This window comes from Corythoichthys intestinalis, chromosome 9, assembly GCF_030265065.1.
Source record: "Corythoichthys intestinalis isolate RoL2023-P3 chromosome 9, ASM3026506v1, whole genome shotgun sequence".
Classification (NCBI taxonomy): domain Eukaryota; kingdom Metazoa; phylum Chordata; class Actinopteri; order Syngnathiformes; family Syngnathidae; genus Corythoichthys; species Corythoichthys intestinalis.
In genome coordinates this window covers 29,509,754-29,528,425 of record NC_080403.1, presented here as the reverse complement: position 1 = coordinate 29,528,425, position 18,672 = coordinate 29,509,754, and the positions used below count along the sequence as shown (strand labels likewise).

At 37.8% G+C, this 18,672-nt stretch overlaps 1 protein-coding gene across 3 annotated transcripts in view; it reads left to right on the top strand.

Annotated features, from left to right (window-relative positions):
• Nucleotides 1-18,672, top strand: part of LOC130921557 (contactin-4-like) — a 262,979-nt gene that overhangs the window by 152,070 nt on the left and 92,237 nt on the right. For all 3 annotated transcript variants that reach the window (XM_057845593.1, XM_057845592.1, XM_057845594.1), the window contains one exon: nt 13,427-13,630. In XM_057845593.1, the coding sequence (XP_057701576.1) occupies nt 13,427-13,630 (204 nt within the window). The remainder of the gene's footprint in view (nt 1-13,426; nt 13,631-18,672) is intronic.

Here is an 18,672-nt window from a genome sequence, read left to right as displayed (position 1 = left end):
TAACCGATATTATCGTGTATCATTAATGATTTCGCATTAAAACAAAATTAAAGGTAAGTAAACACTGCCATGAACGTTTCCCACCTGCTACGAGAGTGAACTCCAGCGTTTTTGGTGTGTCTGATGGTGGGAAAAGTTGGGTGTTTTTTTCTGTCTGGCAACTGTCTGTGTTGAGAAAAATTGTGTGTGTATAATACAAACATGATACGAGTTATACACACATGCTTTTTATGGAAAATACTGTAATTAGTTTTGTTCTGATGGTAGTACTGTTGAGCTGTGACTGTGAGTTTAGGCAAGGGGTCTGCAAGTCCAGTCCTCAAGAGCTGCTATCCAGCTTGTTTAACAGGTCTCCCTCATTTATAAACACACCCTAATCAAATGATCAGCTCATCAGCAAGCTCTGCAGGAGCCTGATAACGATCATTATTATTTGATTCAGGTGTGTTAAAGACGGGAGACATGGAAAACAAGCTGTATAGCGTCTCTTGAGGACCAGACTTGCAGATCCAAGGTTTAGGCTCACCTAAAGGACTGCATTTATTTTAATTTTATTTGGTATATTTTCATGTTTTTTTGTTTTTTTTTCATTTTTTCTTAACATTATCTGTATGTTTCAATTTGCTAATGTTTTGAAAAATAAATCTTGTACAATGAAAATTATTATTATTATTATTTATATTATTTAAAATGCAGATATCTCATGTAACAATTTTTAGAGCTTTAATTGCAATACCGTCACACTGTGAAACAGTGATATGGTTATGATACCATCAGAAAATCATACCGGCACATGCCTAGTAATAATTCATCTCTACCAAAACTTTTCAAACATGTGATATGGCAGAGTGAACATCTATCGTTGTGTAAAAGATTTTAAAATAGCTGTTAAATCTCACATACAGTATATTCAACAAACCAGATCGGATGATAATTTACGTATTTATTTTCAGTATATAGAAATATTCAAACGGTTCACATTTGGTTTTATATGTAGATTTTGTGCAAAAAATTAAAACGAAAGCAGTGAGTTATAAGTGCCAGAACTATATTTAAGCCTACTGCAGTGGCCAAGCTGATGTGTCAATTTTATGGTGTAAATTGAGGTGTGGGGTACACTTTAAATGTGTGATTCCATATCTCATTAGGCTCTGATTATTCAGTAAGGCCTCTCTCAAAGTTGATCATCATCGTACGGGCAAGTTTTATTCACAATCATTATGTTTTGAACAATGTTGAGGACACACTACTTCTGACCTCTATGTTCTTATACTTAGGGAACTATGAGGAGCACTCAAAACTGAAATGACTCACTTATTCACTCACCTAGTCATGCTTTGTGAATATTGTTACCCTACTTGCCCTGAATTTAAAAAAAAAAAAATGGTAGTTGCATGCCTTTCAAGTCTTTTTTTTTTCTTCTTAGCGTGATCAGTAGGAGGTACTGAGTACACTGAGAGTAAGATGTTTGATTGCCCATCTTGTTCATGCCTTGAATATTCAAAAAGGCCTCTCTTTTGAAGTTTCTCCTTAAGAGATGGAAGGCATTTTTTCATAAGGACTTGTATAAAGTGATCTTAAAGGACCCATCAAAGATCTTATGCGACCAAATAATTATCTGCCTAGGAGGCGTCAATGATTTCAGTGGCATTTTAAAATAACATTTATATTATGGCACAAAGTGACTATGGAACATTAGCACTACTCCTTTCAAAAGCCAGGTTTTTGTGATGAAATAAAAAATTAGACTAAGATTAGATAATTCCAAAGGTTATGTTCAGAGCAAAAACAACATTAGTTCTCTTTTTGCAACAGAAATAAATAAAAATAAATAAATAATAATTATAATAAATTGCATTAATTTATCTTTCGGTTTGGTATCTTGTCTTTTCACTTGTGTTATACAAATGACAACATCAGTTAATATAAATAACCCGGTATTGTTCATCTAAATATGTAATATGAAAAATCTATTGGTTTCTATTTGTCTCATACACTAGCGCAATACTACAGTAGTTTTTGAGTATTTCTGTTACTCACTACCTCCCATGTGCTCATATAAACAATGCCCAGTCTACAACCTGATAGCACTGAAATCTGCTGGTATATTGTACATGTTTACATGGCAATGAGGTCTGTTCTTGCATCCTTGCAGCACATAAACAATCAAAGGGTATCAATCCCTTAGGTGACAGTGTTTTTACCTGACTAGCATACATGGCCAACTAAAGGAATACCAGTGTGAGAGATGGACAAACTTAAAGCCCACATAATATATGTTTTCATTTTATTCAACCTAAATATATGGCATTTTTAATGAAGTAGAACCTTTTGGAAGCCAAAAAACATAAGGAAATATGGACCAACAATGTTCATGTAAACAGTTACGAATTGACAGTGTTTTCTACACCACGCAGGTTTTTCTACGTCACAAACATTGAGTCTCCAACTTCAAAGTCCCTTTTCCCTCCACCCATACCTCTGTCCCGAAGCCCGTACAGACATGTTTAGAAATTGCCCGGAGTTGGTTTCCTCTGTTTGGTTGGTTATTCAGTGTCAATGAATGTCAATGTCAATGATATCTGGCGCCATCTTGCGTCGTGAATGGGGAAAGTAGCTGAGATCTGTCATGACTGAGCATCACTTCAATGATATCTGGCGCCATCTAGCGTCGTGAATGGATATAATGTCTAGACCGCGAATATAAGACGACCCCCTCTTTTTCACTCTTATTTCAATGCAAAAAACACCGTCTTATATTCGGGCCAATACGGTATTATTTTATCATTTAGGTTTTCATTAATAATGTATTTGTTTTAGTATGTGTAATTGCCATTTGTAATTTTATCAGCAGTATTTATTAAGGATTTAGTATAGGTTTTTGAGCTGTGGAACGAAATAATGGAATTATAATGTATTCTTATGGGAAAATCCTGCTTGATGTACGACCATTTCGACTTACAAACAAGGTCCTGGAACGAATGAACTTCGTATGTAGAGGTACCACTGTATATTGAGAAGCTGTCTCAAAAAACTTGAAGAATTCTTCCTCGCATGCAGCTTATGCTCACATCCTGTGCATCTCTTGGGTTCATGCTGTGCCATGTACTCATTTGGGAGCAAGGACAGGTTGAACCATAGGCCAACATGCTGGAGAGAAAAAACACCCACACACAACATTATCCCTCCTTCAAGCGTGCTTCACCCCATGGGACATTTACTTCATCATCACTCGGTGTTGTTCTACTCATGCACATCAGCCAAGCCAAAATCCCTAGACCCAAATGATGTGGATCAACTGCTTACATTGCCTCCTGTTCAATGGTCGCACCCTTTTGCTGCCTGAGGTATTGCATCATGCTGTGATAAATGGCCAATCATATGGGAGATGACAAAGGAAAGGGGCAGCTACCTGACTGCTTAGTGTAATTGCCATCCCACTAAAGCATAGAGGTGTTATAAAGCTCTGCAGGGTAAAAAGGACATAGCTGTCAATTGCACAGGCTGCAGGATTGTGTGGCATCTTATTGCATGTGAATATAAATGATTCATAAATGATTTCAGCAAACAACACAGCAGCCCAATTAAGGAAAACTGCATTTATATTTTTGATTTAATGTGTCTGCAATATTGAATGATGCCGAAAGCTGGAAAGAACATTTTAAGATAAACAACAACAGTTTCTTTTTGTAAGTATTCCTCTTAAAATATCACCACCGGATCTTCTATGTGTCTCACGGAGAACTAATGGTGCAGAAAACTGGATCAACTTAATGTAATCTGATTATTCTTCATGGTAAAGCAGTCAAGCATAATGTGCTATGTGCTGGGCATTCATTAGATGTTGAATATAGAATGGCAGAAGTGTGAAGGGACTATAAATCGAATTCATGGAAACCGTGAAACCATTAAGCATAGTTATCATTGACAAATTAATGTTCATGTATGATAACAAAAGTATCTAATTTGTGATGCGCACACAAACACAAAATGATATTGGAAAAGGTTTTCATTATTTTCACGCACTTGGGTTATTTCGCGTTAATATGGCCTTTCTGTGTGCTAGAGAACTAAAGAGGTGTCCTTACTAGGGAGACAGTCAGGGGTGAAAGTGGCTAGAATTTCTTACCGGAACTCCCTGACACCATTTTTTTTTTTTTGTTAATGGATGGGGTGTCAAACCTCCTAAAATCACAGAAATGCAAAAAATCAAGGGTTCAATCCTGGGCTCCGGCCTTCCTGCGTGGAGTTTGCATGTTCTCCCTGTGCCTGCGTGGGTTTTCTCCGGTTACTCCGGTTTCCTTCCATATCACAAAAACATCCATGGTAGGCTGCTCGAACGCTCTAAATTGTCCCTAAGTATGACTGTGTGTGCGAATAGTTGTTCATCTGCTTGTGCCCTGCGATTGGCTGGCAACTGATTCAGGGTGTACCCCGCATATTACCTATAGTTAACTGGGATTGGCTCCAGCGCCCCCAGGACCCTCGTGAGGATTAGCGGCTCAGAAAATGAATGAATGAAAGGTTTAACACATGCATTAGAATACTGCATTATACTGAAACAAGGCATAAATGAGAAACTGATTTCCATTCAAAGTTGTATTTTTTCACTGATTTACAAATATCCATCTAAAACTCCATCAAATTTGTATTTTCCCCTCATTACTTCAAATATAAAACTAAAACTTCAATTTTAACTATTCAATAACATAGGATGCACTTTAAAATGGAAGATAATGTAAACATTGACTTTGTTCAATAATAGAGATATAAGTAACATCAACAAAAAAAAGGAAAAATAACATACCGAAATTTCCTGAATATAACGCGCACTTTTTTTCCCCAAAATCAACTTGTAAAATCATGGTGCGAATTATAAACGGGTACATGGATGGAGACAGATATATATATATATATATATATTAGGGCTGTCAAAATTATCGCGTTGACGGGCGTTAATTATTTTTTTTTAATTAATGACATTAAAATATTTGACGCAATTAACGCACTAGGCCCGCTCAGACAGATTTAAATGTCAGTACAGTGAAAGGCCAACTTGTTAATTGTGTTTTATGGAGTTTTTCCGCCCTCTGCTGGCGCTTGGGTGTGATTTGCATATGTTATGTGGCGTAATGTTGCCCTCTGCTGGCGATTCAGCGCAGCTGATTATTTGGGTTTCGGCGCGCTTTTCTGACGTGATTATATGTCGACGCGAACTCACACTAATAGACCCTACCCACGTGACGTCACAACTCCGCCCTCCTGACTGGTGCCGCCCAATTGTCCGTCAACACATCGTGTTTACCTGTTACGGCTACTACATTCCTCCTATTTACGGCGTGTTTTTCTGCTCGTTAACATTAATAATCAAAATGGTGAAGGCGTGTGTGGCGGTCGGTTGCAATAACAGAGAAGATAGACGGAGAGACTTGAAGTTCTACCGGATTCTGAGAGACCCGGAGAGGAGAGAGCGAGATGGGCTGCTGCAATTCGACGAGAAAACTGGGCTCCAAACGATTACCACAGATTATGTAGTAGTCATTTTATATCTGGTAAGATGCATTTAATATATATTTAGAGGGTTTGGGGCTGACAACCACAATTAAGATCATTGCTAGGCTAATCGCCGACAACATACACGTATGTATGTAGTGAGAGTGCTATCGCTAAACCGTATAAACATTAAAAGCCCTAGCTCCATTGACAAATGACATGAAATACATTAGACTTGACAGTGGATGTTAGCAAGAACAAAAGATTTTGAATTGAAAATTTCGTAACTCACCTTTCCAAGCACAAGATAGATTCCTGCCGAATTTTCGTGGACGAGGACCTGTTTCACCCAACCAGCAACAAAGTATTTATAAGCCTCCAAGCTCTTAAAGTTTTTCAAACTTTCGTGAGAATAGGCTGATTTTGTGTGGACAAGATAGTTGTACATATCAGGGTAGCTAGCAGATGTCAGGCAAATACGGCGAACACAGCGGGTCAAAAAACATCGATTTAGGCATCAAATATGGATCTGGCGAATGGATAAACTGAAGCTTTTCCACATAACGCCTTTTATGCAACGCATCAAGTGAGTTTACGGCATCCGAAAGCACCGGGTCTTCCATGAAATGCATTATAAATTGCTCGATCAATTGAGACCATTGATAATTCAGACACAAAATGACGGACAAGGGGGCGGAACAATACAGCGATTATATTCATGAGCATTAGATAGTTATTGATGATGTGTATTTGAATTTGTTCACATATATGGTGAAATGCAGTTACATTGTTAGATGCCTGTGAGCTAATTGGCTAGTGCTACTGCTCAAATGGACACGTGTGTGTACATTTTATGTTATTTTGTGATTTATGCAAGTTATTGACACATTGCCTTGTTATTTTCAGTTTTACAAAAATACAAGAAACGTGCTCCTGTCAAAAAGAGATGACTTCAGTAAAGCCCATGCAACTTTGCCAAACCGTCTGATTTCTTATTGGAACTTATGTTCGCTATCTGTCAATTTGTGTACTCACACACATTGAGGACAGAATAGGGCTACTAGTTTATTTTTTTATTGAAAATTTTACACATTTTATTAAAACGAAAACATTAAAAGGCGTTTTAATATAACATTTCTATAACTTGTACTAATATTCATCTTTTTAAGAACTACAAGTCTTTCTACCCATGGATCACTTTAACAGAATGTTAGTAATGTTAATGCCATCTTGTTGATTTATTGTTATAATAAACAAATACAGTCCTTATGTACCGTATGTTGAATGTATATATCCATCTTGTCTTATTTTTCCATTCCAACAATAATTTACAGAAAAATATGGCATATTTTATAGATGGTTTGAATTGCGATTAATTGCGATTAATTACGATTAATTAATTTTTAAGCTGTAATTAACTCGATTAAAAATTTTAATCGTTTGACAGCCCTAATATATACTGGACTGTCTCAGAAAATTAGAATACACAATATTCTAATTTTTTGAGACAGTCCTGTGTATATATACAGGACTGTCTCAGGAAATTAGAATACACAATATTCTAATTTCCTGACTGTCTCAGTCCTGTATATATACACAGGACTGTCTCAAAAAATTAGAATATTGTGTATTCTAATTTCCTGAGACAGTCCAGTATATTACATATATACATAAACCGAATTTTTGTTATTGACACGGCCACGTTGTGTTGAAGTAACGTACGCAGCGACCCGTTGCCGACCATTACAGTACGTGATGTCACCATTTTGTTTCGGTAATACTTCACTCTAATCGGCTGAATGATTTCGTCTGTGTTAAATTCTGCTTCTTTCACTCTTCATAAAGCACAGAATTTAGTTTCTTGAACTCATTTGAGTCAACATTTATTGCAGCTCCGCAACTCGAACCATAACAAACGTAACAACACAGACATCCTGTGTGTGTCCGTCAGCTATATCTGTCCCTCGGGAAACTCAAACCCAAATAACAATAGTTCCTATTGTTACTGTCGTGTCGACAGCGATGACCTCTCTCGGATTTCCGACTTACGTTCTCACTTTCGTTTTACCGTATCAATCCATGGAAGAAACATTTATTCATCATGATGAAACGAGCAAGTTATACAGCAGATTCCCTAGATTTTACAAGTAAATTTGGGGTGCGCATGATACACGGGTGCGCCTTATATTCGGGAAATTACGGTACATTATGCACAGTGAAATGGAATATATTTTGAAGACAAAGCAAACAGACTTTTTTTTTTTTATTATAAGGAAATAAATAAGTAGCCTTACATTAATGAACAAAAATAAGTCAGAAGTGCACATTAACATGGAAGATTAAAATAAAATAAACTTCATCAATTCATTCCTTTTTCTTAAAGATCTGATCAATTTTCCGTTGCATTGCTCTTTTAATTCAACAAGCTTTTTTTCCCTCTATTTGTTGTTCAAAAAAACGGAGAGGGCTCCGGCTGCAAATCGCCCCTCTCAGGCTTGTCTTCCGCTCATCTCAGTCTCCTGTTTTGCACCCAACTCTCTTGGGGAGAAAGAACGTGCATTTGAACCAATCAGAGATAACTATCCTTGTCAGAGGCAGAGAGAGAGAGACGCTTGAACGAACTACGTCGAAGAAATTAATGAATAATAAATATCGGTGGAAATGGATGACGCTACACAAGCTCTTTATTAGGCTTGTTGTTAACACTTGTGTATGTAAATGTGACATTAGTAGATTCTAATTGGAGATGCGTGTGCGGCAGCGTGGAAGGGTTTGTTTTTTTTAACAGTGTTTGGACAATTGCCGTCATATTTGCGGGATAGAAGCGGCGTTCCGGGCAGTTCCGCCTAATAAACTCATAGCGGAACTCTGTTCTGGCTCGTTCCAGTCCACTTTCACCCCTGGTGACAGTTGTAGGTGAAAAGCATTTGATTTCTGTATTTTCACAAACATTTGTAAGAAAACCTATCCTAACAACAGATAAAAATAGTGAACATGAAAATAAATAATACGGTGAATAGGGAGCTCTGAATAAGTGTCCTTAGTTTTGTTAGTTTTACTGCCAGCGATTCCTTGAAAAAATACACACAAATAAACAGAATATATTTGATGAAATGGGACTTGTTCAAAGCAATCACGTAGGAAAACAATAGATTCCCAGGAGAAATGATGTGGTTGTCAGAGTCAGAGAGAAAGTACCACCAGGCTGCGAAACAATGGAGAAAAACTTAACTTTCAAAGTGTTTCACGATAATAGCATTTATGAAGAAAAAATAATGACTGTCAGAGTAATTAAGTACGCTCTACAGTCTTGCTTCTTTAAAAATCAAGAATGATATGAACAATGATGAAGTACTTTACCTCAATTGTGACACATAAATTACGCCGCTATCTACCGTCAATCAGTCTCATGAAAAATTTGAGCAATTTGCCTCAATCTTCAACACTAAAATAAAACTAGAGCTGCAAGGCGCTGTAAAAGGCCCTCACAGCCCTGGTCACACTGGGCTACTTGTACGTTTGATTTCAGACATACATTGTATTGTATTGTAACATACTGTATATTTACGCTTGTTGTACACTGCATGACGTCTCTGAACTTTACTTGTGTGTCGCCCTCTCAAAATGAATTGATTTATACAAACTTATGGCCAAACTTTTTCCCTTTCAAAAATTGTGATAGAACAGAATTGAATGAAATTTTCAAAAAATCGGCAACTTCATCATTCATCATCAATAGCTTTGATTGGAAGATACAAATTTTTAGTTTGAGCAAATCAAACGGGGCCATCCGGACCAAAGTTCCGTCATAGCCACACCCTTTGTCAAAAATTCATGAAATTTTGTATGAATCATGATTTGATCTGGTGTTTCCGATAAAATTTCAAGTCAAGTTGGTTAGGGTGCCTTGCTCGGTAAAATTAAATGCAAAAAAATACTGTATTTTTTGCTTGGTGGCGCGACTTGTAGGCTTATAAGTAAATATTGTCACACAGATGTCCTCAAGTCCTTCCATTTATTAAATGTGCCATATGCATAGGCGACGTTTGACTTTTGTGGGAGGGGGTTGCAAAACTGTTGATGACCCCGAAACGCAGTGTCAGCAATAAAATTAATTTATATGATATATGCTCGGATAGTAGCTTAGCTCATGCTCGTACATACAGGCATCCCAGCCGTGCGTGTGTGTGCGTGCGTGTGTGAGCACGCATGTTTTTCTGTCTTACCTATTGGAGAAGTAGACGCCGCATCCGTTTTGATTGAATATTCCTGCCATGAACATGTATAATATTACGTTGAAAATAAGCGGGTTTTTTTTTGTTTCTCATCATTTTAAAGGGTTAACGTCTTTCGTGGAGCAAACTGAAACTCCGCTCACCATTTTGGCGGTGCTCTCTGGCATTCAATGGTCCACTTCAATCCTTGGTTCTCACTCAGTAGTTGTTGTTGTTTTGAAAGCTTAGGTTTGAAAATTTTACATTTATCCATAATGCCTCTTCTGTCCTTTTTTGGGCTAAGCAAAGCAAATGACCATCTCTAAGGTGCTAGTCACGTGATCTGTTTGAAAAATAATTTTGACCCATTATAAAAAAAAAAAATTTAATGTTCATTTCACTCATTTTTGTTGTTTGTTTTATTGCTTTACACCTTCTAGAGACAATATTTTACCGGCAAAAACTTAATTTTAAATTAATATATCGGAAAGTCAATTATATGCAATGACGTTTTATGCCACCAGAGTGGGCTATGCCCCCTTAATCTCTGTGTTGGCCATATGTAAGATTGGTGGCCAAAAACGGTACTTCAACCAGGATCAAAATATTGAAGAGGACCACATGCTTTGAGCATTCTTTGGTCTGCCAGAGAAGCACTTCATAATGTACTTGTTGTTGAAAATGAGCCTGGTCTGCGTTCTGTATTACAAATGGTTATGATATCATTGTGCATCCCAATCAGAAAAGACAGATGCTAACAAGCTACACACTAATGTTAGCAATGATTATGTGAACATATAGCATATGTCGTCTACAACCTACAGTATGTCTAGTACATACCAAAAATAAATGCTCTAGTTTTCAAACCTAAGAGTTTAAAATTGCACCGGAGTTAAGTAGGTGCAACAATAAATACGGTAACAATTTTTAGCAAGGTAAGTTAAACAAGACGAGTTATGAGGTCCAGCTTAGATTCTAATGCCATGGCGGGAGAACAACTGCCATACTTTTCTCAACACATAAAGAACACTGGCAAAGAAATATCTCATTTGGTAACACATTGACAGCATCTACAAAGATGATTTTATTCCTCATCCATTTTAACTTCACTTACCTATCAACATAGGCACCCGGGCAGGGCCGGCCCAGGCCATTTGGGGGCCCTAAGCAAAATAATGCAAAGGGGCCCATATTTTTGGCCCACCATTTCGTCACAGTGTACTGTGAAACCCATACATGCAATCCAAGCCATACGTCCATATTTTGTATATTAATCAGATTTTGTTGCACTGCATACTTCAAACTTCTCACCCCAAATGATTGTCAGTACTTACAGCCAAACCTTTTTCTAAAAGAGGAAAGAAAGAAGTTAAGGAATAACTTTTTTTTTTAAGCTTGTAATCAAGCATCAAAACTCACAAAAGTCAAATAAAGCAAACTGTAGTAAACAAAATAGAATATAAATTAAACAATTGCCAGATTGGGGGCCCCCTATTGGTCACGGGTCCTAAGCAGCTGCATAGTCTGCGTATAGGCTGGGCCGGCCCTGCACCCGGGTAAAGATGTTATCTTTACCCCTGTCAGTCGACCCACATGCTAATCTAGGTAGAATGAGCATGCCAACTTTGTTCATATTCCAAATGTCATTTCACCATACACAAAAGTAATATAGGAAAACTTTATTTTACTTGTTTTTGTCTTTAGGACACCATTTTGAATTATTTTATGTCCTTTTTAAATGTTCAATACTTTGGTGTATTTTATTATTACTGTACTTTTCGGACTATAAAATGCTACTTTTTTCCTTCATTTTGAATCCTTTGGCTTATAGTTCAATGCGGCTTATTTGTTGATTTTTTATTTTTTTTTTTTTTGTTAATCGGCAACGCATCCCTCCTCGCATGCGTAAATAACAATCAAAATTCATGTCATGTGCTAATTATTTATTCAGTCACTGCTCCAATTGTTTCATTATTTGCTTGTTATGGTATTTGATAACACTTTATTTGACATTGGCGTCATAGTACTGTCACTATAATGACATGACACTATCATGGGCATTACTGAATGCTTAAAACAAATGTCATTAAGTGTCATCCAGAAAATTATGTTACTAAGTCCATTTATGTGCAGCTCGGATCTTTTACATCCATTCAAAAGTGAAATACAGTAATAGGTGATTCTTTTGGTGTAAACATCCCATAATGCAGCGAGGACAGCTGCAGCATATAGGCCGGTGTTATCTATGAACAAATGCTGTTTTTGTGTCACATTTGGTGGATGGCAGCTTATACTCACGTGCGCCTTATAGTGCGAAAATTACGGTATAGCATTACTATTATTTTGTTATATTATAAATGTTTTACTATTGTCGAGCACAGACCTTGCTTTGTGCATAAACAAAAAAATGATTTGTTTGGTTGGTCGGTCGGTCGGTCTTGTGGGTATTATGAGTTTGGTATAGACCAGTTTAACATACAGTGCTGCTCAAAAGTTTGTGAACCCCCTCAACATTTTGGAATTTTCTATTATTTCAACCTGATTTCCTAATCAATCAATTCAGTAGTTTTTTTTTTGTTTTTTTAACAGTTGTGTTGTCGAGACTAAATAAAAAAGAGTTTTCATCAACTGATGTAGGTGCAAAATTGAACTGTTTGGTCACAACCAAAACCGCCATGTCTGGCGAAAAGTCAACACTGCATACCACCAAAAGAACCTTCTCCCAACAGTGAAGCATGGAGGTGGGAATGTCAAGATCTGGGCTTGCTTTTCATCCTCAGGACCTGGACAACTCCACATAGTCCAGGGAATCATGAATTCTGAGGAATATTGTCAAATCCTAGAACATAACCTGACGCCATCTGTTTTGAAGTTAAAGCTTGGCAGAAGGTGGATCATGCAACATGATAATGATCCAAAGCATTCCAGCAATACAACCAAGGAATGGCTGAAAAAGAAGAAGATTCGTGTTCTGGACTGGCCCAGTCAAACCACTTTTGTTAAATAAAGAATGACAATATAACTATTTCTTTTGTTTCAGTCCATTATTTGGAATATCAGTATTGTGGATTTGGGTATAACTTAACATTTAATAAGGTTATTTTAGTTTTTTTTACAAAAAATCTGACCATCGCTGTGGGGTTCACAAACTTTCGAGCAGCACTGTATGAAAACTGAGTTGGCTGATGGAAATTAGAGTGATAAATTTAGTGTTTAACCGAGTTTTAGGAAAACCAGGACCTAGAAAAAACTATAGTTTCACCATAGTGTACAATAAAATTTTATCACAAAAAGTAGGCCTATCAGGATATTTGGCTTTTAGGTGAAACCAAAAATGCACTCAAACCTTTAAAGTTGGAATGAATTTGAGCTTGAATACAACTCCGATTTCTTTAAATCCGACCTAAACCTTGTTCTTTTGTGCTTATGCAGTAAATCGGACAATCTGATGAGAGCACACTATGAGTGTTCCCAACCATGAACCAATGAATACATATTCAAAAGGCAACAGTTGTCACAGTTGTTGGATAAAACAATTATTGGATAAAGCACATTTTAGAATAATCTTGAACTTTTAACTCAAAGCCTACGTTTTCATTGATATTTAATATTTACTTTCAAACAGAATTCACCTTTTATCGTACCAATTTTTGTTATATTTGGATTGTGCATTCTTTTATTCTCATTTAATTGTCCAAAATATTTCTTCTTATCAACAGATCTAGAATTCTCCTGGATTTTTAATGAATACCCAACATTTGTGAAACAAGATACTCGTCGCTTCATTTCGCAAGAGACAGGGAACCTCTACATTGCTAAAGTAGAGCCTTCCGATGTGGGAAACTACACCTGTGTCATTACCCATCCTGTCACAAAGGCTCGTGTCCAGGGCCCACTCACCCCACTCGTGCTCCGTAATGATGGTAAGATGTGTTTACTTTTTATGCTTTTTACATCCATGATACAAACAAACGTGTACACGTCAACCCTTTCCGCTTTGTTATTTTATGTGGTTCATGCAAATTAATGATGCTGCTTCGCTACATTATTGTGTTGCTTTAAACTGTACTGATCTTTGCTATATAGAATGAATAATTATGCAAGTGAATGTTAACATTAACCTTCGCCACGTGCAGTATCACTCAAGAGAACTCAAGATGAATTGATAGGTTGAATTAAAGGGGGTCATTAAGTTTAATAAATTCAAATCAAACTACAAAAAAAGCCAACATGAAGCAATGTTAAGAATGTCTGAACCATCATGCAATTTTGTTGTAAGGAAGAAGAGGTAATTTAGAATGCAAATGAAATTAAAAGGTTAAATATTTATTTTCCTTTCTAAATTACATGTCCATTTGAAATGGATAACTGGTGTTATGGTGCCCATTTGAATTGGATGGGGGTAATGTTATAAAGGCACAAAAAGAAAAGGTAATTTTCAGCAAGTAATGCTAGGTTTCTGTTTATATACATATATATATAACAGCATTTGAAAGTTTTGGGTCAGGCAGAATTTTTTGTGTTTTCCGTTAAAAATTAAAAAAAAAAATTTCATTCAAATGAGTTGAAATGTGATGAATATGTGAAATGAATATAAAGTAGTTAATATAAAATATAATGTAGTTGATGGTAAATGAATATGTATATCAGTGCAAATGTTTAAACATTTTGGGTTTTATAAAATATATTTTCTTTTTACGAGCAAGCATTACTTCAAGATGCTGATTTGAATCGTTCTATTTTAGAATTGAATTTGTCCTTGAAACGTATCTCACCCAACATGTGATATGTAAGGAATCGTCTCCATGCACACCTCTCAAATACAATAAGCTCATCATCGAGAATAGATGATGTTTTTTTTTCTAAGGATCAATGTATTTTCAATTCTCTTCCCCTTCCGTTAGCCTTGCTTTTTTACTATTTCATATCTGGTGTTACATTTTACTACAGCCCACACAACACAAGCCATCCTGACGTTACGGACACTTGGTGCATTAAAGTGAGACAATTACCCACACACTTCTACAAGTCTCCTTAAACTAGTGACGGGATCTGTCGTTCACTTGAGTAAACGAATCCATTCCGGTTCGTTCAGTAAAACGATTCGTTCAAACGAATCGTTCAACGAATCGTTCGCCCCCCTCATCTCCCTCCCCACCCAAATGAATCATTCGGTTAGTGAACGGGAAGTGACGTTGCCGAACGAATCACCAAAGACCGCTTCGCAGTATAACTGAACGGGAAGTGACATTGATTGGTCCCTCCCTCTCTTGCACATTGACCACTCGTCGTAGTTTCAGAAATGAGTGACAGGCGATATCATTCTGCTCTCAGAGACAGCCTCGTCTCCCTCCCGCTGCTGCAAAAGCGAGGGAGAACTTCCGCGTCGTCTGTCCTAGTTCTATGGGCTCAAAGTCATGGCTCGTGCTTGCATTTCGAATTAGGACACGGTTAAACATTTTCCTTTTGAGGGGGAAGTCGGGGTTTGGGGTCGGGGGCGCACGGACTTTCTTTAGCATGATCTTGCTCACATATACAATGCTGCTGCTAACAGCCAACGCGGCATGCCTGCTGTCACGAAAATAAAAATAAATCGAAAGTTTAATTTCTAATTATGGAACGGCCAACACATCATATTAACCTCTCGCTCTGTTGTATTTTTGTTTTTTATTATTAAGATGATCGTTTTGAATTTTTGCACTGGTATTAATAAATAAAATAATCCGGTCAGCTCCCCTGTCGTCCCCGCATCTCAGATCGTCAAATGCTGACGAGAAATAATTGTTTGCTTTATGATTTCGCCTTTCTACTCTCATTAGTCTGTTAAGAAAAATGTAGACATATTGCGACATCTCCCGTGTCCGCGCGCTTTGTTTTTGGGGCGCTTGAGTAGCACATGATGGACGGATTGACATAATTTGTCAAACCAACCGACACCCTCTGACACGAAAAAAAAAAAAAAAAAACACTCGGAAAAAATTGACATGTATATACAGTTTCATTGCAAATCAGTATTATGGTGATCATACTAAATATTATTTTTTTTCTGTGCACATATGAGGTACATATCGCTGCCATGAAGCCTCCATATAGTGACAGTTCTCTGCCCGCTTCACTGCCGTCACGCGACCGCAGCTCAGGTTTTGCTTGCCTCGCAGCTACGCGTGTTTTAAATTACTGTAAATTTGATAGTATATCGTCATAGGCACAGTCCCGAGTCTGTTGAGAAAAGTAGAACACTAAACCATGCTCGCTAGATTTGTGTGGTGTTTTTGTCTTTTTGAGCAGCATTTGATAGGCTCCACGTTAACAAATATGTGACAAAGTCGTTTCCTTTCATTTTATGACTCGTTCACCGCATAGTCATTACTGGAAAGTCAAGTTAGCAGCAAGCTAGGTCAGGAACCGGAGGACCGAATCACTGAACGGGAAGTGACAAAACTCAGTCTTTCCCCCCTGCCTGCACGCTGGCTGCTTATTGGCCACACGTGGAAATGAGTGACATACGCCATGATTCTGTTTCCGCTCCCTCCCCTGCCCGCGATGAGGCTGGCGTCTGATTGGTCGTGTGCGATGTCAGAAGACGCTGCCGCTTGCTCAACGCCCTCCCACGCAGCGAACAAGCGCCACCAACTTCATAGAACGAATCAGTGCAGATGGTGATTAGTTCGGTCTCGTTCACCCAAACAATTCGTTCAAAAAGAACGAATCGTTCGCGACCGATACAACACTACCTTAAACATGAACAATTATGCTGTGGTTACATTCTCCTTTGAGACTTGGGATACAGAACATAATTAGCTTTTATATTTACTCAAGGAGCCATCCTGATAGCATATGACACATCAAATCAACAACACAAAATTGGCTTGTTTCATCCATTTGTGTTGCTATTTGAGCAACAGAACTTTACATTTTAGAATTAGGTTGCTACCTATGTAGTATACTGTCACCCTCCTGGATATACTGTAAGTACCTTCAAATCCCATGGTCCATACTTTGTCAGACTATGCTGTAATAAGGTGGTTACCCTGAATCTTGAAGCACAAAGCAGACCACAAATATTGAACAATTACCCGATATTTCAATGAACAGAAAGAGCACATAACCGTAATATGCAAATGCTAACTGCTAATGGACAACAACTGCAGACGAGATGGCAATGGGTTTGTTGTCAGCCGTGATTTACTTTCAGTACCGAATAGGAAAAAGAAGTAGATGAGAAATGAGAATGGATGGAGGGTCTTGTCGAGCATGCTCTAACCTGCTGTCATGTGATGACCACACAGACACACAATGCACGTTCGTTGAGGAGGGTAGAGAGTGATGAATTGACAGTATTACGTATTGCTGTTCCTCAAGCCAATATATGAAAGTGCCTATGACTGCAAATTGCATGTTTATTTCATGTTTCACGCTGTATTTTTTACTCCTGAATGAAATGGACCGCTTTGACGTGTGTGGAAGTGATCGATATATTTATTCCTCATGAAAATGAGAGACTTCCTGGATTGACGAAGAATGCAAATGTGACGTCAGTGGGATAACCATCTTCAGCATACAGCCAGTTAGAGGCGTGCCAAATTTCCGATTCTTAGTTTATTCGCGATTTGGCCGTGGAAGATTTGATGCTAGATGCTAAATGAGAGACGACTGCAGTGTTAGAACATATAAAAAGGACTAGATGCGAAACGAGAGGCTTGCCGTTTAGTAGTTGCCGCGTTGTAAACAGCCGCCATCTTAAAGCAGTAGACTTCTCTAGAAGGCTCTGTTCTAGCGAACCTAATTAACTTATTATCTGAAATACTCCTAAATCAGCAAAATCTTGACTTGAATCTATCTTTAAATAATGAAACAGTTTTAAAACATTGACATGTTGTAAGTAGACAGAAGGGAAATTATGGAATAACGGGAGCAATTTTATCTACTTTAACGGTTGATTCACATCATTAAATTAAATGAATGTAGTTTAAAGTGCTTGTGACACGAAAAAGCATGTTTATTTCATAATACACGCGGTATTTTATGCTCCTGAATGATATGGACCGCTTGGATGTGTGTGGAAGCGATCGCTATATTTATTTAGTTTTTTGAATCCCGCGCCAGGAAAATGAGTGACTTCCGGCTTCGGTCTCGCATTGAGGAGGAGGGCGCTGTGACGTGTACGGTAGAAGACGTCCTCTTCACGCTACAGTGTACTGTTGTGTATGAGGACGAAGGATTCAGCTGATTTTGCGGATTAATACTTTTATTTTTTGCATCACGCCAGCCAAACGGCTGCAGAAAAATCATTCTGTATGCGGGAGAGGCGTATGCGCCTTTTTGGAGTTTCAAAAGGTTCCCATTCACCGTGGATATTTACTGTGGGACCATTGGACTTACAAGGAAGTGAGTAAACATCTTGTTTTGTATTATGTCAAATACGAATACAGTGATTACAAAGTAAACACTATAAAATTCCTTTAAATAAAGGACTACTTACGTTTGATCATTGATAGGCATGTAAAAAGCTATCCTCACGCTCATTAGCAGTTAGCTGTTAGCACGTTAGCTACACAACAATTCCAGCCACCCTCCTCCAGGGAACGAACTGTAAATTGCTCTCCGCCGGGCGGTTTGCCGATCCGCAAAGAAACTCGACAACCGGGTCGTCATGTCAAATAATCCAGAATAGTTATGTGTGATTTTCCACTTCGAAGACTTTGAAACATCCCTCGGTTCGGGTTAGCATGTCGGCTAGCTGTCACTCCTTCTGGTCTGTTTACATTCTCCGAAGCCGGGGAAGGGAAATGACATATGTCCGATTTAGGTGTCATAAAATATGGTTCGGCAGGTGTGACAGTAAAGGTAAAGTCGACTGTTTTGACCATTATGGAGTAATTTTGCCATGTCTTGAATAAATGGATTTTTATTATTTTATATTCCATTTAGCACAAGTTATTTGTCATGACCATGCCATTTATTT